General features: G+C 40.6%; 2 protein-coding genes across 4 annotated transcripts; one reads left to right on the top strand and one right to left on the bottom strand.

Moving 5' to 3' along the window:
• Nucleotides 1-625: 625 nt before the first annotated feature.
• On the top strand, nucleotides 626-16,675 carry LOC108874908 (sorting nexin-14). Of its 3 annotated transcripts, XM_018663475.2 has the most exons (31): nucleotides 626-1,278; nucleotides 1,438-1,608; nucleotides 1,742-1,862; nucleotides 2,212-2,285; nucleotides 2,720-2,798; nucleotides 2,904-2,947; nucleotides 3,042-3,129; nucleotides 3,216-3,300; nucleotides 3,385-3,541; nucleotides 3,749-3,824; nucleotides 4,009-4,053; nucleotides 4,192-4,272; nucleotides 4,533-4,647; nucleotides 5,102-5,257; nucleotides 5,367-5,491; nucleotides 6,213-6,271; nucleotides 6,742-6,768; nucleotides 7,638-7,784; nucleotides 8,459-8,591; nucleotides 9,419-9,605; nucleotides 10,509-10,592; nucleotides 10,855-10,955; nucleotides 12,381-12,492; nucleotides 12,678-12,718; nucleotides 12,936-13,055; nucleotides 14,211-14,334; nucleotides 14,651-14,815; nucleotides 15,299-15,394; nucleotides 15,500-15,591; nucleotides 15,793-15,849; nucleotides 16,420-16,675. In XM_018663475.2, the coding sequence occupies exons 2-31, from the start codon at nucleotides 1,472-1,474 to the stop codon at nucleotides 16,459-16,461; spliced, it is 2,970 nt and encodes a 989-aa protein (XP_018518991.1). In that variant the 5' UTR covers nucleotides 626-1,278; nucleotides 1,438-1,471; the 3' UTR covers nucleotides 16,462-16,675. The 3 variants fall into 3 exon arrangements, with proteins under 3 accessions (XP_018518991.1, XP_018518996.1, XP_018518997.1); XM_018663480.2 differs by lacking the exon at nucleotides 7,638-7,784; XM_018663481.2 differs by lacking the exons at nucleotides 6,742-6,768; nucleotides 7,638-7,784.
• Nucleotides 16,243-22,931, bottom strand: LOC108874909 (snake venom 5'-nucleotidase). The gene is made up of 9 exons (XM_018663482.2): nucleotides 22,465-22,931; nucleotides 22,101-22,323; nucleotides 21,771-21,959; nucleotides 21,314-21,511; nucleotides 20,682-20,836; nucleotides 20,184-20,292; nucleotides 19,912-20,061; nucleotides 18,822-19,022; nucleotides 16,243-18,249 (listed from the first exon to the last, which is right to left on the bottom strand). Exons 1-9 carry the CDS (start codon nucleotides 22,810-22,812, stop codon nucleotides 18,092-18,094), a joined length of 1,731 nt encoding a protein of 576 aa, XP_018518998.1. The 5' UTR covers nucleotides 22,813-22,931; the 3' UTR covers nucleotides 16,243-18,091.
• Nucleotides 22,932-23,483: the final 552 nt, after the last annotated feature.

Raw genomic sequence — 23,483 nt, 5'->3', positions numbered from 1 at the left:
TGACTTAGTTTCAGTGTCCAGGGAAGCCATAGGAGTGAGCCATCATGAACAACAGTGAGGCCTTGAACCAGGCACTGAATTGAATATTACCATTAATTACACCTGTTCTTACTCTCTCATGGTGGGAATAAGGAAATGAGACCTAGAGGCAATTTAGGTCATTTATTTACATAAACTGAGTGTGCAAGTATGGCTGCCCTAAATAATGCAGTTTAGGCTTTCAGATGTTGTTATAAATACATTCATGGGTGGAGAACGGTTTGGTTCTCAAGTAGCTTTGGTTTCTTAATCAGTATTTCTTTATATAATTATTTCTTTATACAATTATTGTCTAAATTGTTGACTATTAGCACGGTAGACCACCTATTTTGGATTTTGATATGTAGCTTAATTTTAAAAACAGGTTTACACATTAAAAAACATTCTTGATCAGTCTTGATTAACTAATTTGTATACATGGTTTTGCTACAACCGCAATTGGATATGCCAAGTAGGGCCGTAAGTAGCTGAAATAGGTTTCTGATTATTTGCCGGCTGGAATGCCCCTAAAAGCACCAATGCAAGAACTAATGTCAGCCACAAATCTGCATGTAACCATGGCAACAACAGCGATGTGGCTACTACAGCGGAACTAATTAATTGGAGGTTAAAGCCGAAGATTGTTTCTTTATTAGTAAACCACAAAAACTTAAAATTGGTAAAGATTCTCACTTTCCGTGTGTAGTTTTCTTTAGCAAATTGTCACGGTGAGTTATTAACCACAGTGATATTAACACTGCGAGTCCGTTATTTAAGAGTATAGAGTAAGAGTAACAAAAATATCGACATGGCGGAGGAACATCTCCTTCACCACCGCGACCGCGTCGTGTGTTATAGCTTATTTATTTTTGCATGATAGACTTGTTTGTTACTGTTGTTTGTTACTACCGGGCCCAGTATTTTCCAAGCTGCTTCTGGAAACGGCGGAGGTGACATCATGCGCCTCCTGCGCTGACAACCAGGCACCGTTGCCCCTCAGTGGACAGAAATGACAGCTGGAACACCGCAGCCATTAGCCAAACACTAACCTATCTACCGGAGTGCTGGGACGGTTCTGTTTACAATTGACGCCGTGTAATTCCCACTAATCCTGCTGTGGTTTACAGCTGTGTGCTGCACCTCGCCTTTCCTACGTCTGAATCCCACAGTCAGGCAGCCTGCGTATTTATTGTGCGAATTCATAATGGTGTCGCTGCTGGACTACTAAAAATGGCCCATAACATCCACCGTACCCACACAGTAAGTAAGTGCTGGAAAATCACTGCAACCTGCATGATTTGTAAAGCAAAACAATGGCTCGCAATGACATTATTTTGAGGTGCTGGTGCTCTGTATCGCTACTACACGCCCTTATTTATATTTAGACAGTGGCTTCATAATGCGTTCTTCATTTTACAGTAATATGCAGTAGGCTACACATGCACAGGCGAAGATGGGATGCATCCGGGCTTATCTTCAGAATATAAGACGGAGGATAAAGCTGGACCGGCTCAGAGAGCTGGGCCGACAGTATCCAGTCTTCTGCTTTCTGCTGCTGGTCCTGCTGATGTCCACTCTGCTTTTAAACAGGTAAGTACACGATACTTGTATCCCTTTATCAATGCTACTTCATATATGACCTCCCTGACACCCTTATCTATTTCCCAAGGGTGCCATAATGATGTACTCAGTGAAGAGCAGTATATTCCTTCTGTATTAACAGGTATATTCACATTATAATGGTGTTTTGGTCCTTCCTGGCTGGAGTTGTCACGTTTTACTGCTCTTTGGGGCCTGAGTCTTTGCTGCCCAACATCTTTGTCTCCATCAAGCCAAAGACTAAGGTAGGTCAGTAAGCAGGAATCACTGAATGGAGTTCTTTGATACTGACTAAATTAAATTTCACTTTGTGTCTGTGATCATAACAATTTGGCAACATGTTTGGCTGTGTTGATACGAGCATGGTAACACTTTAAGCCATATCAGAATATTGAACTGACAGTAGTCTAAAATAGAGTGTCAGAAATTGCATATGTTAAACAGATTAGTGACTGTTGTTATTGTTACTGGATATATTAATTCTATTTAATCTCTGACACAAATTCCCTATGATTAAGGCATTTTTGCAGCTGGACTGAATGATGGGTAGGATCTCTATAGTTGCTGTTAATCTTTGTGAACTTTCTCTTGCAGTCATACCAGCAGGAGCTGTTTCCACTGGGGCACAGTTGTGCTGTTTGTGGGAAAATCAAATGCAAAAGGCACAGGTGAGTTGCTTGGCTGTGGTGTAGTTGCAGTGGTAGCTGTGAAAGTGACTGTATTGTGGCCTTATCATTTGTGTCCACAGTAGTTATGCCGAAAAGATAAACTCATGCGCTCCATACACCTGGATACTCCTGTGACTATGTGTATTACCATGCCACTGCATATGCTGGGTTTACTTATGCTAGTAAAAATAAAGTAAAATAAGTAATAACTAATAAAATAAAGTGACTAATTTGGAAGCAAACAGTAAGCTAAACTGACTAAAGAGTCACTTGAACGTGCATTTGGTGTAGCCAGTAATTCACTGTTATTTATCATTAAGTTATGGAGATGTTACACCTCCCTCTAGTGGTCAGACAGGATTCTTATACTTTTCTCCACATAGAGTGTAACGCTGTGATTTTTTCTTTTTTCTTTTTCTTTTTCAATTTGATAGACCAACCCTGTTACTGGAAAACTATCAGCCATGGCTTGACCTGAAAGTTCCCTCAAAGGTTGATGCTTCTCTTTCGGAGGTAATACATGTATGGATGAAACATATTTAAAAAAAAGAATAATATTAAATTAAATGATTAAATGACCACTTTATCTCATAATCCAATCCTGTTTTTTAACCCAAGATTCTGGAGCTTGTTCTGGAAAATTTTGTGTATCCATGGTATAGGTAGGCCTTTTTTTTCCTGTCATAAGACAAATTGAAACAATGTAATGTATTACATAGGATGACCAAAGTGACTGTAAAGTGTTTCTTTTTTCAGAGACATCACAGATGATGAGGCGTTTGTCGATGAGCTGAGAGTGACTCTGCGTTTCTTTGCAGCTGTGTTAGTCCGCCGAACCCAGAAGGTGACAAATTAGACTGTATGAAGTTGAAATCTTGGGATGCTGACGACTGAATTACTTGTAAAACTTAGAATTTTTTTCTCCCTCAGGTGGATGTGGCATCCCTCATCACACAAAAGCTTCTTAAAGTTTCCATGAAACACATTGAAATAATAAGCAAGGCCAGGCAGAAAGGTATCGCTGACATGCATCACCCACTGACTCCTCTTCTTCGTGTTCACCATAAAACGGCTAACTCTTTTTGCCCTCCCTCTGCAGTAAAGAACACAGAGTGTCTTCAACAAGCTGCTCTGGAGGAATACGGGCCTGATCTTCACGTAGCTCTTCGCAGCCGCAGAGATGAGCTTCTTTACCTCAGGAAGCTGACTGAGATGCTCTTCCCCTACATCCTGCCACCCAAGGCCACAGACTGCAGGTAACTTACAGCTGTGACAGTTAAGGCCACGCCGTGCCCCCATATATTTGGCAAAATGTGTCACAAAACATCACAGCATCAGCGTACTTTATTGCCCCCAGAGGAGAAAGTCTTACAGTACTGACATTACACAAAAACCAGATAAGGATCATTCTTTACTCTTTCACTTTCTTATTTCCCACTGCCTTATCTCTTCACTCCTCTCAGATCTCTGACTCTCCTAATAAGAGAAGTCTTGGCTGGTTCTGTCTTCCTTCCTTCAATGGACTACTTGGCTGATCCTGTGAGTGTAGACACACTAAGGGCTGAATTCAATTTGTACTCAGCAAGCATGTCAACTAATTTTTTTATCACATGCATGCAAATGGTAGACAAAGGTGTTATTTCCAGAACAACAAAATTTCTCACTGTGTTCTGCATGATTTTTGTAAACTCACTCTGTTTTCTTATTTATTTTTTTATTTCAGGACACAGTGAATCATTTAATTTTAATATTCATCGACAACTCCCCTGTAAGTATATGCTGAACTTTGAACTTGTGCACATGCAGTTCCATTCACGTCTGTGTATTGAAATACATTGCTGCTGATTGTATATAAATTATGGCTGAATGAGATGAACATGTTTTCTATCTACTTCTGCCCCTCAAGCCTGAAGAAGCAACAGAACCCACTTCAACACTGGTTCCTTTCCTGCAAAAGTACTCTGATATTCGCAACAAAAAGCCCTCAGTAAGTGTCTCTGCTCATCCAGGAAAATGTTGCAATAAAGTGACTCTCTTTGAACTGCATTCAACCTCTGATCAAATCAAAGCATCTAAGAACCACTTCATGAACAAGCCACTAGATATTATGTGTGATAGCATCTAGTACATACTGTAATCACAAGCCTGGTATATCAAGTTTGACTGAGACACGCCTCAAAAGAAGTTGGAGGAACACTCTGTGGTTTCTCTTCTCTCTTCCCCACTGCTCTCTTTCTCTGTCATCAGGTGCTAAAGCTTGAGTTGAAGGAAATCAGAGAACAACAAGACCTTCTCTTTCGTTTCATGAACTTCTTGAAGCAAGAGGGGGCTGTCCACGTGCTCCAGTTCTGTCTTGCAGTTGGTAAATGTTTCCCAGTCTGTTCAAATGTTTTCCAGCGGCCATTTTTAGAGTAGTCTACCTTTCAGTCTTTCAAGCTATTATTTGTAGTAACTAGTAATTAGATTGCTTACTACATGTCCTGCTGACACTGAGCCCAATATCACTTGAAATGTATGTATTAAATTCAACATTTTTAATTCTAAATGCTCGTAAAAGAAGTTATACCATTCAGGTAAAGTAGGTAACCGTGCTTGTCCTTCTTTGGTTTGATTACTTGAAGTTTGCAGTAGCTGTAATGGTAACCATTTCCTTTAAAGCAGGAGAATTAAATAGACACAATCACTATTCTAGTATTTCTGTCACCTCTCAGCCACTCAGTCAGTTTAAAATGATCAGCAAAACCTCCTGAAGACATACTATAGGTTTGCATTGCTACAGAATGAGTTTGATATGTCTGACTCTCTCAACTTCTCAGAGGAATTCAATGATAGGATACTGTGTCCAGAGCTGTCAGACTCAGAGAAGATGATGCTTCACGAGGAGGTGAAGAAGATCTATGAGACCTACTGTTTGGACGAGAGTGTCGACAAGATCCGCTTCGACCCCTTTATTGTGGAAGAAATACGCAACAGTGTGTGACATGGATCCTCTCTGAATCATTCAAATGATTGAAAATTACTTTTAATCTGACATACCTATCCGACAAACTTTAATTAACATGACAAATTTGTACTTCCCAGTTGCAGAGGGCCCGTATGCAGAGGTGGTGAAACTGCAGACCATGAGGTGTTTGTTTGAAGCCTACGAGCACGTCCTTTCCCTTTTGGAGAACGTTTTCACCCCCATGTTCTGTCACAGTGACGAGGTTAGAATCTTTACCAAGAAATAAATCACTCAACACACCGTCACCCAGCTTGACAACATCTGCCTGAGGCACAAACCAAATTATTGATCATCTCTTTTATATTTGTATTGCATCTGTCTGTTATGCTCTGATCTCTGAATACAGTCTTTTCAAAATATGTTTTTTTAGTGGAGGCTGAGTGTTAATATCCTCCAACATTTAAATTTAGTTTATGCCAGAGGTAACAAAGCTGTACAGTATCTGTCCAATGCTAGAATTAGAACTGATCTGGAATTCACTGACTCTCTTGCGCTGTCCTCTTCCGATCTCTCAGCCACCAACCGCTATCGTCTGTGTCATCAATACCAGACGCACAACGGGCCAATGAGCCGACACTGGCGTTATGCCAAGCTGCCAAGCCGAATTTCACCCCTCAGAGGCTGTTTCATTGAATACAGCTGGGTGGACCCGGGGCTCAGCCATTGTCCACAGCAGGCCACTGCTCTGCATGAACCGTGTGTCTGGAAAATAATATGATATTATTCGATTTTTTTGTCACCACTCATGTTCCTGCTCCAAAATAAAACGTTCAGTCATGATTATTAAGCCACAAAGAAGTTGCTCGATAGATAACATGTTTCTTTAATGTTGCCCATATACACTAGTGTATCAGAATTTGCATATGCAGTGTTTGATTGACCTGAAATGTATGCTCATTTCCTCTTTTCATGTCACTCTCCAGTATTTTCGCCAGCTTCTCCGTGGGGCCGAGTCCCCTGCCAGGAATTCCAAGATGAGCAGGTAGGTTTCATTTCAACAATGTCTGTGTTTGTGAGTAACAGAAGAAAATCTTGTCTATAATGATTACCAGTACACTGACATACAGGTGACTTTCGATAATCTAGTTAGTCACAGAAAGCAGTTAAAAAACAGAATACCTCACTGGTAGTATATATTTGTAGACAGGAGGTCAAGTACAATTTTTTTTACATATACAATTTCTGCATCTGTCTGTATCACAGTGTGAAGGAAGATGTGGCAGCTGCATCACATATAAATAAGAAATCACACAAGTTTTGTCTCAAGACAGTCTAAAATAAGATGGAAATAAGCCATAAAAATAAGATTTTTCTCCTTTTCAGTATGATAAAACTTAAATTTGAAGTAAATTGAGTTGAGCACAGGGATCGAATGCCATGTTTCTATCACGGGGTGTGGTGTGGATGTGGCCATGGGGCCCTGCCACTAACTCCTTGTGCATATTGTTCCAGAAATAGCCTCAGTATGGATGACATTCGGTGAGTATAAGGCATCGGTGTGCTGATCGAAACAGTGGCTGGCTGAACAGTGCTGCTGCACGCAAAGATACAAAAGACACCTCATTCTTGCCTGAGGAAGATGTGCTGCCTTTTAACAAATTCACTGTTCCCTGGGCCCTCTGCAATCAAGGCCTCAGTTCAATGTGCACTGGGTCATAATGTGATAATGATATTTAATTTTATAGCTAATCTAATTTCACCCCTAAATATGTGTTTTATCCGGTGCTTGTGCTGTGAATACAAATGAGAGAAGGCTAAGAAAAGTGACCTCAATCAGCTAATAATGATAATTATAGCATGAGTCATCACTGATCATATGTAAGTCAAGCTAATCAAGAGTCACGCTGATGAACTCATGCAATATAAAATCTTACTTTTGGAAGGTTTAGGCTTTAGTTTTCAAGATTTTCTTTTTACGCTTAGGTTTGCTTGCTTCCAAAATTATAGAAGACAGAGATAGAAGGTGACTGGTTTTATGTTTCAGTTTTTTCATTTGGTTATTAAAGCAGTCTTGTTATGAAGGCAGTTTTCAAAGCAGCATCAATCATTTCACTCAAAGGAGACAGAAGAAGCAGTAGATAAAGGCTGTCACTGGCATTTGTAAATACTGACCAACTAGGAGCCTTTACTCCCTCCATGTCTGCGATTCAGTAACCCCCCCCACCCCACCACTTCCACTCTGCCCGTCCGTCCGCCTATTACTCCATCAATGTATTGCCACCACCGTGCTGTGTCTGTGACTGTATGTCCACTCTTGATTCTGTAACCACCATACTGCCTGCCCCGTTATGATCCATGGTCCTCTCCCTCCTCTCGCCCACGGGGACCTGACCCTGTTCTGCTTATAGTTCCTGGGACTGGAGCCCCGAGTCCCCGTCCTCACTGTTCACCGCCTCTGGCAGCTCTTCACCTGCATCTTTTAACTCCCTCCATGCCCAGTCCACGTTCACAACCTTCCCATATGGCTCGCTATCCCACCGCCACTCATCACCAAAGTAAGTCAGGGTCCATCATCCGTGTGTCACAGGTCGCTCGATGTGATGTCATTGCTGTCCAACCCCCACCCCCCCATGTTACCCCACCCCACCCTGCAGTCTCAGCCAGATGCCTGCTTGGTGGGACCGCTGCATGGGATCCACTTTTTATTTGTCATGTTGTGTTGATTGGGCAAAACTCTGCCTGTTGTTTTGGACAATGCAGTGACTTTTCAATGTTCAGCTCTTTGTGTAGTTGGTATGTCACTATGGTGATTTTTTATTTCACTTAATCTAAAAGGCACTCACACAGAGCACCTGTGATGTTGTGCACCTTTTCTGGTTGACTGATCATTTTCATGAAAATGTGCGATGCCCTACAAATCTGTTCATGAAATCACTGCTCACTGCTGTGTGCTGTGTGTTGCTTTCGGCCCTGCAGTGCTTAACCAACAACCCAGACATTTCATTGTGAGATGGCTGTGAAGTGACATATTGGCTTTGGGTTTGGCTACCTTAGCTTCTTTCTCCCATATGCAATCATCATCCCGATGCAGTACGCTGCTCCTTCCCCGCCCCTTCTCTCCTCTACGGTTCCTCCCGTGTCACTCCTCTCAAGCTGCATGTGCTTTGCTGAAGCCATGCACATCTCCTCCATCGCACGTTGTTTAATAACCTCTTCGTTTGGCCCGCAGGAGCACTTCAAAGAGGGGCGAGTCCTTTGGGATCAGCCGCATTGGCAATAAGATCAAAGGAGTGTTCAAGAGCACGACCATGGAGGGAGCCATGCTGCCATCCTATGGGCTGGTAGAGGGAGAGGATGACATGGTAAAGCTGATGTAAAAATAACAATCCTTACACTAATTTTTAGGTGATGTTAAGTGTTTATAATAGTGTGTTATAATACTCACAGGTCATTCATTGTTAGAGATGTGTAAAGCAACACTTTAAAATGACAAAAAGTATTTCCAAGAACAAAAACAATCCATTATCAATTTTTAAACCAATCAAGGTATTGTAAAAGGTAAAATTCAAACTAAGGCACTCTTTACACTATCTCAACAGTTACCACTTGGGGGCGTTGGTGAGTGAAGAAAGGAATCGCACAAAGTTTTTCATGTCTGTCAACCATGTGTACCCTCCACAGACTTTTCCATTTTGATGATATCACAGATTTAGTCTTTAATCACTGTTGCCTGACCTCCAAAGCCATTCACATGATTCCAGATTCCAGAAAGCGATTGTGCTGTTTCCCAGAACTTCTCTGTTATTTTTCCTGTGAAAATACACAGGAAACTCACACGAAAATGACAAAACATCAGCTTTGCTTTGGAGAAATTAAACTGATATGTTTCGTTATTACAAAACCTGACCTGGTACTTGACTGAACTTATTTTACAAATAATATTGTATGTACAGATATATAATGGCCTGTCTTCCATAGATGGTGCAGCAAAGCAGGACCTGTTAGCTGAATGCACATACAAATATTTCTTTAATTGCCCCTCTTGTACTTAGTGTGTAGTGTGTGTACTTAGGGGATATCCTGTGTTTACAATTTCATTTCCCTTATTAGTAGCAGTTTAGACCGTGACCTGTATATTTAGACCGTTACTCTGTTTGACACTAACTTATCTCACTTCCTTCCTCACAAGGTGGAGGAGGCCATGATGGTGCTGGAGGATGACTCGCCCATGGAGGCAGCCTCCACCCCCAGCACCCCTCGAAACCTCTCAGCCTGGAACATCACCATCCCTTACATTGATTTCTATGACGATGACGTGAAGAGGGAGAGGATTCCCGTGTTCTGTATCGACGTGGAGCGCAATGACAGGAAGGCAGGTGAGGCTGAAAGGACCCGTCCTTCTGTCTCACTTAGTGTCATCTGAAAGAGGTCATTCATGAAGTATCAGAAAGAACTTTTCTGTAGGATATAGTACCATTGGATATTTGTGAGTAACTAAGCAACAGTCAGAGTTAAAGTTTCTTTATTGAGTGTTTAATCCCCATAGTTCAATCAGATCTGACTGACAGCTTGGCAACAGAAGCAAACAACCTAAACACTTTTGAATTATTTCAAAACTTCTGATTGGTCCACAGAAATATGTATTTTTTCAACAGAGACCTACCCATGTCAAACCACCACTAAGAACAGACACAGATAAAAACAGAAATACAGAACTCTCATGTGAAAAAAAAACACAATTGTTCTAACTTTGTACAATAAACTGCATGTTCATATAGCAGCACAATATCTATCCAATAAAAAGGATGAGTGAGAAAATTGATTTCAAGGCCTTTAAAACTTTATTTTGTCATCAAAAAGTAAGGCTATGACAGACAAGAGCATCTTATTTCCAGTAAACAAGTACCATTGACATTATGGTGCTGAATATAGCCACTTGTCAACCACACAAATGGACAAAAATCTATAAATGGGTAAAATCTAAAGTGCTTTCTCCCAAAAAACATAAAATGACTACTGCAGAAAGAGCTGTGTAGTGTTAGATCATTTTCCTGTCCACTCTCATTGTGGTCTTCTGCTGTGAGTCTTCACAGACTTGTTAGCTGGTTGATGGGAGAGTTGTGTGTGCAGCTTCCAGACACTCCAGAAATTCAGTTTGTTCTACTTCCCTTTGCTCTTGGAGCTGTCAACACGCATAGTTCCCTCATGTAGCAGTAATTCTAACTGAGATTATATCAACTTATCTAACAGTAAGTTTTCTCTGTTGTGTTTATCTCCAGTGGGACATGAGACCGAGCACTGGTCTGTCTACAGAAGATATTTGGAGTTCTATGTGCTTGAATCAAAGCTCACTGAGTTTCATGGTGAGTTTCGTTCGTATTGTTGCTCCAGTTTGCTCTAGAGGGTCTCTGCACTATTTTTTCATCCAATGTCATAAAGAAGAAATTTACCACCAAAATAGTCCAAGTGAACCATAGTGTTATGATTTTAATGACCCTGTTGCATCATTCAGGTCACTCGTACTGGAAACCACACAACTGTTATTTTTCTGTTGAAGTAAAAGGAAACTTTTTCTGTTAATAATTTTTCAGTGTTCCTCTCTGTGAAATCCTACACCCTGTATAGGCTCATTTCCAGATGCGCAGTTGCCGTCCAAGAGAATCATCGGCCCCAAAAATTATGAGTTCCTCACATCGAAGCGGGAGGAGTTCCAGGAGTACCTTCAGGTAGGTGTCTGAGAACAGACTAAAGACTTTTTTTTATGAGACAGGAATACATAAGATAGATTATTGGATCTGAATATGAGCAGAATTTATCCAGATAATAAATAAAGTTCTATCATAAAGTGGTGCTATATAATTGTCAAGCAAATGCATGAGTCATATTTGAATACATACCTCATCAAACACTTCAATTCAAATGAGAAACAGGTCTCACACCTTCTGTATATATAAGTAGAACATGATGGAAATAAATCAACAGTTACTGCAGTCTAAAATCACATGAAGAACAAAAACTAACCCAAGTATTCTGATGAGAGTGACATTTTGCCTTTGCTCTGTGTGTGAAACAACACCGTAACAGAGATGGTTAAGCGCAGATTCAGTTCTCTAATTTTTCTTAATTTCACATTGGAGGTGTGTGTGGGCTGTAAGCCACTCACTGACTCAGATCTTTCCACTCAGTGCATCTGGCTGAACAGGCAGCACTCCAGTGGCTAGACATCGAGATTAAATTGAAAGGGTCTCGGTTTTTATCCTGACAGGAACACTCCACTGTCCATTGTCAGAAAACAACCTTTTAAAAGTGATAGATTTGAAACTATGAAGAACAATTGTGAAGAGTAGTGCATGTCCATACTTTGGACCGGTTAGGTCACTGTTCTAAACGGATAAGAAATTATCTCTTTGTCTCACTTGGCCATCATGTGGGCAGCTGCAGCTTTTCAAAACGCAGAGGAAATGACAGAGCAACAGAGCTCAGGCTGAAGTTGCGATCAGGGGGTTGCGATCCGCTTCGCTGACTCTATTAAGCAGTGTGCTCAAGGGCGCTCTAACGAGATTTGAGACCTGGCTGTCAAACGTTAAAGCAGAAAAATTACCAAATTCACATCTTCACAGCTGAAGATCGTTCATCATTTATTTCTCATCAATGTCTAGTTTCCAGAGTGCCCTTGAACACACCACCAAAGGAAGAATTTTAAATGGTCCCTCCTTGGAAGAGCTTCGCCTACAAAGTTATAACTTAACTTGATGACACAAAAAGCGATCAAAATGCTCACTGTGATGAATTATCTTGAAATACGTGTCAAGTCTCTACAAGTTGAGTTTTCATAGCATGCTGAAGTTAATGGACGGAAGAGCTACTTTGATGGCTGTAAATGAATTAAAAAACCTGTGATAGTCTGTGAAAAATGGTCAGCAATAATGTAAACTGTTGACAGGCTGTAAAACATATAAAACCACAGGTCTCAGTCCTGAAAAATCTGTTTAGCTACAAAATGATCCAAAAATATGTGACTGAATGTGTTCACATGGCAACATACAGTAATATACTATACCTGCTTTGACTCAGCTTTGCATCTGATGTCACTGTAAAGTCACGTCTTTGTTCCAAGGAATGCTTATAACATTGTGTATTTTTCTTTGCAGAAACTTCTCCAACATCCAGAGCTGAGCAACAGTCAGCTCCTGGCTGACTTCCTGTCTCCTCACAGCATGGAGTCTCAGTTCCTGGACAAGATGCTGCCTGACGTGAACCTCGGTACAGTATGAGGCAGATTTCTGTCTGAACGGGGTGTAGAGAGCATGATGGAGACCAGTGAGATGGATTATGTTTGCACAGCAGAGCATGTCAAACACACTGTGAAAATGTTTGACCAGCTTGACCTTGGGCTGAGAGTCAAAATGTGGCAGAACCATACATCACTGAGTATTTATCTTTCACAGGAAAAATCATTAAGTCGGTTCCCAGCAAACTGATAAAAGAGGTAAGAAATGCATTCCTAGTGGTGTGTGTGCTCTCAGTTTTGCTCTTATCTTTCTACAATAGAAATGTTTCCCATCACTGCAAATGTATGCAGTTTCTTATGTATTTCTTTGATTCTTAACGGTCTATTGAATATTTTTACACAACACATACATCTGTAAGAGGAAAAATACTGTCATGTAACATATACAGATTGTCTGCTGTGCTTTTTTCATCAGAAAGGGCAGCATTTGGAACCTTTCATCCAGTCTTTCTTCAATTCCTGTGAATCTCCCAAACCCAAACCCAGCCGCCCTGAACTCACTATCTTGAGCCCCACCTCAGAAAATGATAAAAAGGTTGGGAAACCCAATTTTGGACTTCAAATGTCTCTTTCATACTCGCCCTCTATCTCTCCCCTTGCGAGCCCAGGCCTCAGGAATGTTATCCTTTTGAGTACAGCTTAGGTCCTTCCTAACGCTCAAATTTAGTTTTCGAAATGTATACACTTGAGGGTTGCCAGTGACCACTTTCCCACAATCCAACTGAGCGTTACAGTTGAATGTTTTAGAGAGAGTTTTCAGAGCAGAGTCATGGTTCGCATCTTCCAAAACTTTATTGTTGTCAGGGTTGCTGGAAGAAGCGCAGGCAGGTTGGATCCAAACGCAGACACACAAGACAGGATGATGCAGTGAAGGAGCTTTAACTAAAGAGCACTGGATTACAGGCAGACAAGTAGATGAACATACAGGTGTGAACAGGCAACAGATAACAAAACTCTGGTAACTGGTATGAAGGAAAAAACAAGAGGAAACAAAAGTAGGTAGCAAACGCTTGTGGGGGGGCACAGGAACACAAAGAGATGAACTGGCAAAGAGCTAGAGACAAAGGTCAGAGTGAGTACTGACTGAGATGATTAAGAAACTAGAAGCAGGTAATCTCAGGTGATTACAAATGGACAACAGGTGAGCAAGTGGAACAGGGAATGGCAAGTTTAAGGAGAAACCATGGTCTGGGAGAAATGAACAAGGGCTGGAGGCAGGGTCCGAGGGGAACTGACTGACTGAGCAGACTGTGATAACTGTGGGAACTATTTACACTGGTATTTAGTTGCCATGGGTGGTGACAGTATTTAATTGTTTTGAATAGTTTCCTACTGGTCCAGCTGTGTTCTAATAGTCCTTAATGGAGTAAAGAGAATCATTTCAAAGGCAATTTCACAGCCGCCAATTTTAGTTTTAGACTTTTTACCACTTGGACTTAATGCCCACCATATTCTATTTTATTTGTTTTATATATTTATACATTCCTGTCTGTCTTCTACATAAAGTAGTTCACAGAATTGTTGTCTGGTCTGACATGCAATGCCATTCATACCTCCTTTTTTGGCCAAAAAATGCTTTGAGGATGTAACTTGACAACCTCTAGCTCTATCAGTCACTCAGAACAGAAAAGGTTCTTAAAACCTTTTGGTCTTTAATGAGCTCTAATCATCAGAAATCCCTCACTTCTAGCTCTTCAATGACCTCTTCAAAAACAATGCCAACCGATCAGAGCTGACTGAGAAGAGACACAATCAGAACTACTTCATGGAAATGATCACTGTTGAAGGGGTGTATGACTACTTAATGTATGTGGGTAAGTAGAGTTTGTTGATGGCAATCTTCCCATCACACTTTATTTATTGCATGTTTTATTATTGTAGACATGTAGTGGGAATTACTGCAAATCCATCATGGACACACATTTAATGTAATCCGGCAATGAACAGATGAAAGTTGTTGTGGCGTTGTTTGTATAAAAACAGATAACAACAAGGCAGAATTGTGCTAGAAGTAAAAGATCCATGTTGACAAGTACACACCTGGACCCCTGATGTAGAGCCCATTATTTGCTCAACCACTCTCTCTCTGTTTCTCTCTCTGTTTCTCTCCTTCCTCCTCGTGGTTGTCAGGTCGAGTTGTCTTTCACATCCCTGACTGGCTGCACCACTTGCTAATGGGTGGCAGGATCTTGTTCAAGAACACACTGGAGGCCTACACAGATTACTACCTTCAGTACAAACTGAACCAGGTGGTCCAGGAGCACAGACTCGTCTCACTCATCACCCTGCTCAGAGGTACACAACAATTACATCAGAGATATTCACAGAAATGTGAGCGCAACATTTTATCATGATACTGGTATGTGTTACATGTGTTATATGCCTAAAAAAAAGAGTTTTAAGGTTTAGTGGGAGCTAATGCTCTGGGAAAGTAAGATGAGAAGATTGATACCAGTTCGGGGGAAAGGTGGAAGTTAGCCTAGCTTAGCGTAAAGGGTGGAAGCATAAGGAAACAGCTAGTTACAGCACACAACCCCAAACTGTGTTTTCACAACTCTATTTGTGAGTGCATAAGAAAATGAGCTAAAGGATGTGCATTTAAAAGGTGCTTGTCAGTGCATGTTTTAACTTTGAAGTTAGGTAGGATATATGTTTCCTCTTGCGTCAGTCTTTATGCTAAGCTAGGCTAATCGCCTCCTGCAGTCTTAATATGTAAAATGCTGAATTATATTTTGAACAGGCTCATTAAATGAGGTGTGTATATTCTTTCTGTTCCAGACACAGTTTTTTGTGAGAGTAGTCCGCCCCGCTCTGCACAAGACAAGCAGAAAAGGGCGAAGAAGACTTTTGAGGAGATGATGAGCTACATTCCAGGTATTCATTCAGTCATTTCAGTTTTGTTTCCAGCTACAAGACAGATTTTCAAAAACAGGCAATTTGATGTATTGGCTGGGAAATTCATGAGCCATTTATCTTAAGACTGTCTGGGGAAATGTATCGGCGAGGAGGCCAAATATGAAGGAGTACGCCTCCTCTTCGATGGATTGCAACAGCCAATTCTCAACAAACAGGTACAGACACTCACACACACAAACACACACATCTGGCAAACTACAATGAGAAACCTTGTGTATTATGTGTTTGTGACTGCACTGCCAAATACCCCTACAGTTTAGCATTTGAATAACATTTGTATGGTGTTATATATTTTTATTCAAATATCACTGGTCTTAATACTTTTCATCTTCTGCTTGTTTTCTCCCTTCCATCAGCTGACATATGTGCTATTGGACATCGCCATTCAAGAGCTTTTTCCTGAGCTAAACAAGGTAAAATTGTATTTTCCTATTGGCTGTAGTGGTACCATCTTAAAGACTGAGAAAAGTTCACATTTCTGCATGGTTGCTGTATCCACAGGGAGTTTTGCCCCCCCATCCTCTGACAGATTTTTGCTGCTGTTTCAAATGTGTTAGTGTAAATCAGTGGCAAGGGACAAGTTTACCTTACAAGCAAATGAATGAGTTTGTGGGTCCATAGAATTAAATCATATATTTCTTTTCTTCATTGCAGATGTGATATATTGCAGTTGTTAACAGATAATGACACTAGCAGTAGTTTGCATTTGCAGTAATGAGGTTGTGTTAGAGTTAGGTTCACAGTAAAGAAAGAACAGCCCAGTGGAGGGTGTCATCACGATACGGGCTCAAGATGCTTATACGCTGTTTGGGTAGTTGATATATTTTTATTTTTACAATACATTCTTCCACAGATCAGTATAATCATTGTCTGATTAATAGTGGCATAACATATACATACGATGTATTGTATATAAAGCATCAAATCAGATGTGAATAATTACATAATTATTGCTGTTTTAAGATCTGTTTTTGTTTCCCCAGCAGGTACAGAAGGAGACCTCTGTGATGGCTCCATGGATGTAAAATGATCCGTTCAACGGACGTGACCTAACATGCTTGTCGGGCATTTAACTCATCCTTCACTAATGCAAAGACTTTCGTCAGGTTGAAACTAACTTGCAGATCACATGCACACACTGCCTGAACTGGATACCTGCCACAGAAAGAAGAGGAAACACAATGCTTCTCCTGCTGTATATGTCATTTACTTTGTAAAATAAATTATATTAAAAAATGATAGATCAGTGTTCCTTGTTTAATTACTCCTCAGTATAAAAGCATGCAGTGTAAAAGTATAGATCTGAAAACTTGAAATCAATTACTTTTTTCTGTTTCACACTGAGAGCACAATAGTTATTTAAGGAACTTATGTGAATACCTCATCTGCTATAAAAGTGTCACCTCACATCAAGGCCTAAAACAGCTCTTTTTTTTGTTACCATATACACCACATGTAGTCTCCAAAACTATCTGTGAAGCCTCACGTCCTCTGAGGTTGCACACTCTAATTGACTGTTGCATTTTGGAGGCAGGGGAGGCATAGCATCAATATCAACTTGTGACAACTGTGATAATAGTTATAATCTGGAGGCTAATTTTAGGGTGTAAAGACAGAGCCACAGGACATCCAGACTTTGGAGAAGAAACAGCAGCTAACTGAGGTTTGAATGATGAATGTAAGACAGGATGAAAATGGCTTGTTTTCATCACATCGTGACTCTTTTAATCAAAATTGGCTTCAAATGAATCCAATCACTTGATAATTTATCCCTCAATTTTCAGTTCAAGCACATTTTCATTACCTCTGATTCATTTTTACTACTTTGACTCTTCAGAGGAACGTGTCTTCAGTTTCCACAGGATGAAAAAAAAAAAAGAAACAGGAGAAAAAGTGCCGTGTTCAATACATTTTGAGCCTAAGTGTTTAATTCCACTGGCTCTGTGTGTTTTTGTCCGTGTAGATGAGTATGATAACTAATGCAAACTCGGGGTGCACAAAAAGGTTATGGTCTTCAGAACAAACAAAAAACCATAGCTCGCAGACAGACCACATGTACAATATTTTTGCTGTATTATATCTGTAACTTGTTGCATGTGCTCAAACAGCGAAGGCAATGCAATTCTATATTTGGTTTGCCTGAGCAGTCACAGTGTTCTCAGTTCTTTCTCTGAATAAGTATTGTGCAATGAAACAGCCCTGAGAGAGTTGTAGCAGCCAGACAGTTTTCCTTTTGTTCATTATCTCACTAAGAAGATGGACAGTGCCTTGCAGTCTTTGGACTCTTTCATATCTTTTTTGGGTTATTGTCTTGGACTTTAGACATTCATAACATGGCTTTTCAGTTTCTTTACATTTGCAGGAATATGGCATTCAATACATCTTTGCTTTTTTTGTATTTAAATGAATCATCTTGCTTGTGTGTAAGATATTAGCATACAGGATTGTCCCCAGTCCTTTTACTCAATCTTGTGGGATAAATAAGCTCCTGTACGGATATTAAATCTACCCAGAACCTGAACTTGCATTTGTGTTGTCTTCTAGTTATCCTTGAAGGCAGCAAGATTGAAAGGCAGTTAACCAAGTCCCGGAGGAGTCTCCAAGCAGCCAAACTTGCCCCTCAGTTTATCACAGTTTCAGAGTGTACAAAGCCAATCAGAGGGTCAAGGACAGACATAAACCCAGCAGCAACAGTCCAAGGCTGTGGGTTGTAAAGATAGCTGAGTTCCTGAATGTGATCCGGCCTTCCACTGCAGGGTACACGCGCTTCATGTCCGAGATGTATTTGGAAAAAACAACAATGTCCATGTCACCTGCAACAACAGCTTGGTTAGTACTTGATTGGTATATATGATAATTACAAAATAAAACACTATCTAACGCTATCATGTTGTGCTTTTTTTAAAACTGCCTGCTCTCAATTTTTACAGCCAAGATTAGCGGTGCGTCCTGTTGGAGAGAGTCCATTCAGAGACGTTTAAAAGGTTGCCAGTGAGCACTACCCTGAACGTCTGTAATCAGTGAAAAGCGCTGTCCAGGCCTTTAATGATTCATCATTAAAAAAACATTAAAGCCCAGGGTACTTAGGATGCAGTCCAACAGGAAGGAAAAGCAGGAGGGAATGACTGTGAAACACTGAACAGGAGGAAGCTTTTAAACAATCTGCCAACTCTCAGAAATTATTTTAATCAAAAACATTGGTCGGTTTATGTATAATATTATAATATTATAACACTGTATGTGAGTGTTGAGCAGCGAATATTCAAAGCAAATAAAGCACAACTATTCACATATCAAACTAAACACTTTCATCATATTGATTAAAAAATAACATTTAATTTCAAGTAAATGCTGGTCCAATCTATTATCTGCCCCTGCTGCCCACCTGTGTTATGTTTTATTAACTCCTCCTTGATCATGGTGAAGCCATCACCTCCACCCACAATGTATGAAGGCATGACCACGGTGTAAGTCTTCTCCAGGTCTAACGGTTCGTACTTGGGCACGCGGCACTCAGTGCAGAGCATGGATAAAGACACTACACGCTGGTTCACTGGCCTGGAGATGTCGTACTGTACATGGATGCCTGGAAATGTCCAAGAGAAAACAGAGGACATGTCATATGTCAAACACTTAAAGAAATACGCTGACATTTTGGCAAATATGTGCATTTGTTTCATTTAGGAGAGAATATCAATATCACTATCCACCTGTTAGATATGAAGCTACAGCCAGGAGACAGTTAGCTTAGCTTAGCAGTGAGACTGGAAACAGCTAGTCTGGCTCTGCTTAGAGCTAACAAAATTTGCCTACCTCTAAAGCTCATAAAACTGAAAAATGCCATTGTTGTAGGGGGATATAGTTAGCCTCTATAAAAAGAGGAACTGTTCATGTTGTGTCTTCTTAGCTGCCAAGTAACTTTTTGGCCTATTTTTGGCTAGTTAGCCTTCAGTTGAGGACAATACTACTCTGGAGTGCGTTCATTCACCAGGGCTAAGCTAAGGTTATCTGTTGAGTCAGTGCCTCCTAACAGTTGTCTGGCTGCTTCTTAAACCATAATATATATTCAACCATAATGTCAGAATATGTAACAACAACAACCTACTGTTTAGATTGTGTAATTAGAAAAGTAATGTACTTACTTTTTGGCTGTATAAAATATAAAATGTAATGACTAGTTGATTGTATTTTTCAAGTAAGTTGCCCAACACTTAATTAGCTAGTGAGCTTTACAGATGCTAGTAGGCAGAATTTTTACCCTTCACACAGAGCTAGGCTAGCATTTGCCTCCTGCTACCAGTCTCTATGCTAGCTAAGCTAAGCTAACTAGCTTCTGGTGGTAACCACACAGGCACAAGAGTGGTATCAATCTTCTCATCTGGTGAAAAAGTGTATTTATGAAAATGTCAAAATATTCCTTTAATTCAGGTAATGGTTAATATTATTCTGTAAGACCCTGGAGCATGGGGACAGACCTGACACTTGAAGAAATTCTCCAGACATGTTTCCATATCTGTGAATGGAGTGCTCAAATGCTTTTTTCACTGTTGATCCTTTTATCTGGACCAAGTCAAAGGTTCCTCCAAATGGTAAAACAGTGAGGATCTCCTCCATGGTTATGGAACCTAAAAGTTAGGGTAAATACATTATAGACAATATTTTCTTCAAAAAAACTTCAAATGCAGCCAGTGCAAAGTGGCTTTTGTAATGAAACACTTTGTAATTCTGTAGAAAAAAATAATGTTACCGTTTTTGTAGCGCTCGTCTATAGCTGTCCGTATGGCCCCACTATTCAGCATACATATTCCCACGTGATTCCATTGCATCTCATTTGAATACTTCAGATTGTGATAAATCTGGCAACACAAGAGAAAAAAAATATGGCGGTAATTCTTCCTATTGGAAACAACTGCTCTCTTGGGGTTGTTGAGATTGACCTTTTGACAATGTGGACTGCCTAAAAAGGTCTGCTAAGTGGTATTTGTGTCAAAAGGTATTTCCTCAAAATCCCTGCAGCCCTTTCAATTCCACAAATTCCCACTTTGTGGTAATGACTGAACGTGTACTGGCAGGACCTGAGGTTAAAAACCACTGACACTGAACTCCTTTGCTGAGACAAATGTGTTCATGTGTGAAAATGTTTCTCTATTATCTCAGCAGCTATTAAACTGAACAAGAGTGGGGCAGCAGCTAAGGCTCTCTGTATATACTGTAGATGAATGACTGAATGAAGTGTAATTGTTACCATGGCATCACAGATTAGGTTTCCAAGGTTACACTCCCGAAATCGACACTCCTGAAACGTCCCATTGAGGTAGACTAAGGTCTGTCCAACATACTGTAAGGAGTACTGAGTCAAGTTTTTCTTCCACTTCTCAACATCAGCTAGGACATCTCGATCTGAGAGAGTTACAAAAAAAGTAAAATTTGAGAGATTTAGGAAAATATGACTCTAGTTTTTGTAGTTTGAGTGAACCCTTGAGAGAGGAAAATGGATTATGTTGCGTTCTTTGGTGTGCTGCTATAAATAATTACGACAGAGCATACATATGACTGAACATAATCAGATGTAATCAAGTAGTGTTCCAAACTAACATAATTTCTTTCAAAAGCTGTGTAAACATCATATTTAATGACATCATTATTACCAAAATTGTTCTAAGCTGTGTACTAATTATTTTTTTACTTGAGTGTTGAAAACAGAGACGGTGATTGAAGCCACATCATATCCAACCATTTGAACACGATAAAATCTTGATTGGTTCAATGATTTGTTTATAATTTCTTTTCAACCAGGCAGTGACACACCCAGTGAAAAGCCAAGCATAGCCCATGTCTAATCACTGAAGTATTGGCGGTGTTTCTCATGCTGTCTACCTTGAGTTATGCTGCTGTCCATTAGGATGGGGTTTCCAGCAGCTTTCATCACGTTCCCAGCCTCATCAAAAGTAACCTTAAGGTACCCAAGGTATTTCCCAAAGGCGTAGGCCTGGACCACAGGCACATCTTTCCCGTCATTAGACCGTACCATGAAGGGGTACAGCCCTGCTGGGACCTCAGTAGATGGGGGGTTTCCTGCAGAGAAAGAAATATTGTGGCTTGTGTGCACTAGTTCCCACTTCCTGTTATAGTGAAAGGGATATCATGCATTTGTGCTTGCAGTTTCTAACAAATGAGGAACAGGTTAAGTATCTCAGTGAAGTATAAACAGGTTTCAACAGCTGAATTTAAAAAAGAGCTGTAAAAGAAATAAACAGTTCAAAGATACAGAACAGTTGGTAAACCTCAGCCAGTAGAATAGAGCTGAATGTAGAATAAAACTGTATAAAAGTACCAGTGTAGAGGAATGTGTTGGTGTGTCCTCCAATAACAACATCAACTCCTTTAACTCGCTTGGCGATATCTTGGTCCACATCAAATCCAGAGTGGCCCAGGGCAATGATCTTATTAATGCCCAGGGTTTCCAGCTTATCGACCTGAACCTGAATCGATTTCACCTCATCCTCAAACTTAAGGTGCTGGCCTAACACAGAAGAGAGACAAGAACAGCGTTTTACTTCTCATGGACGCAAAAGTTGCTTTGTCTGCCACTGTGTTGTGACAGAGTTTGGACTACAAAGCTTTAACTCACTGTGGTGCTGCATGCAACAGTATATGTTTCTACCTGGCATGGATAAGTAGGGGGTCTCTGCGGTGGTGTAGCCGACCACAGCCACTTTTTCTGAGCCCACGTTGATGATCTTGTAGGGTTCATAGTATCCACTGAGTTTTGCAGCCAGGGTCTGGTCAGGTTTTATGTTGGCGCTCACCACAGAGCAATTAACTTTCTGGAGGAAGGGCTGGATCAGACCATCCACTCCATTGTCAAACTCGTGGTTTCCAAACGCCTGTATGTGACAAAAGAGAGAATGGTGGGAAAATTAACTCTCCAATTTTACTGCTACAGCAACATCTTTTAGGAAAGTGCCAGAAATCAACCATATTCAGGTGTGGTTGCACATTGAAAAAACGAGTATACAGGTATTTACCATAACATCATATCCCAGTTTGTTCATGAAATGCGCTGCTTCGGCGCCTTTGTAGTAGTTGAACCAGACAGTTCCCTGAAACTGGTCTCCAGCGTCCAGAAACAACACGTTCTTCTCCTTTTCCCGGATCTCCGACACTTTGGTGAACCGCCTAGCGACCCCACCGAAGCAGGGACCCGAGGATGAACACTTCCCCGAGTCCTCGCTGGTCTCCTCGATCCGCGCATGGTTGTCATTGGTGTGAAGCACGGTCAACTCGAAAGTCCACGCCGTGCCTAAACAGTTTAAGAGAAACAGAAAGAGACAGAGCTCGATCGAGAGAGCGCGCCGAGAGGTCCAGGCGCTCATCGTGCCGCTGTGCGTAAAGGCGCACTAGTTACCAAAGAATGTACATAGATCATGGAAAAGGCGTGGGCTTTTCGTGGGGTGTGTTGAAACAGAGAGGAAGATGCTCGAGATACAACACGTTAGGAAATGCCCATAGTGACACTAACCAGTCTATAATGGTTAATAAGTCACTTCCGTGATGCGTCATTTTTAGTACAAAATAAGAACAAGTTTTGGGTTGCCAGGTTGTGAAAAAGAATATCTCTGGAAAAGGGCAGGAGGATTTGGTCTAAAATCGATTTATTAACAAAATATTAATAGTTTATTGATGGTTATTTACATTCACAACTGCATTTTGACCAAAGACAACAGATAAACACCAGCCAAAGGTGTATTTCTCACAACCTGGCACCTCTAACTGTGTTTTTGTTGAACAAACTAATGATCGACCTTTTTCAGTGATGTTGAACAGTGGACTTTTCATTGTAAGTCTTTGTACTGCAGCTGTATTGTGGGTCCACCTGCACAGGGACTGTAGATGGAAAACAGTTTGTAGCTGAATCTGGTACAACAGCGTCTCTTATCTTTGACTGAGAGTAATGTTTTTTTGTACTTGAGAAAATACAGTTGACTAAGAAATAAAGAGTTTCCTAGAAGGAGTAGGCTTCCACACATGGAAAACATTTATAGTG

This window comes from Lates calcarifer, linkage group LG19, assembly GCF_001640805.2.
Source record: "Lates calcarifer isolate ASB-BC8 linkage group LG19, TLL_Latcal_v3, whole genome shotgun sequence".
Lineage (NCBI taxonomy): Eukaryota > Metazoa > Chordata > Actinopteri > Centropomidae > Lates > Lates calcarifer.
The sequence above is the reverse complement of the archived record's forward strand: the minus strand, read 5'-3'. Positions and strand labels throughout refer to the sequence as shown.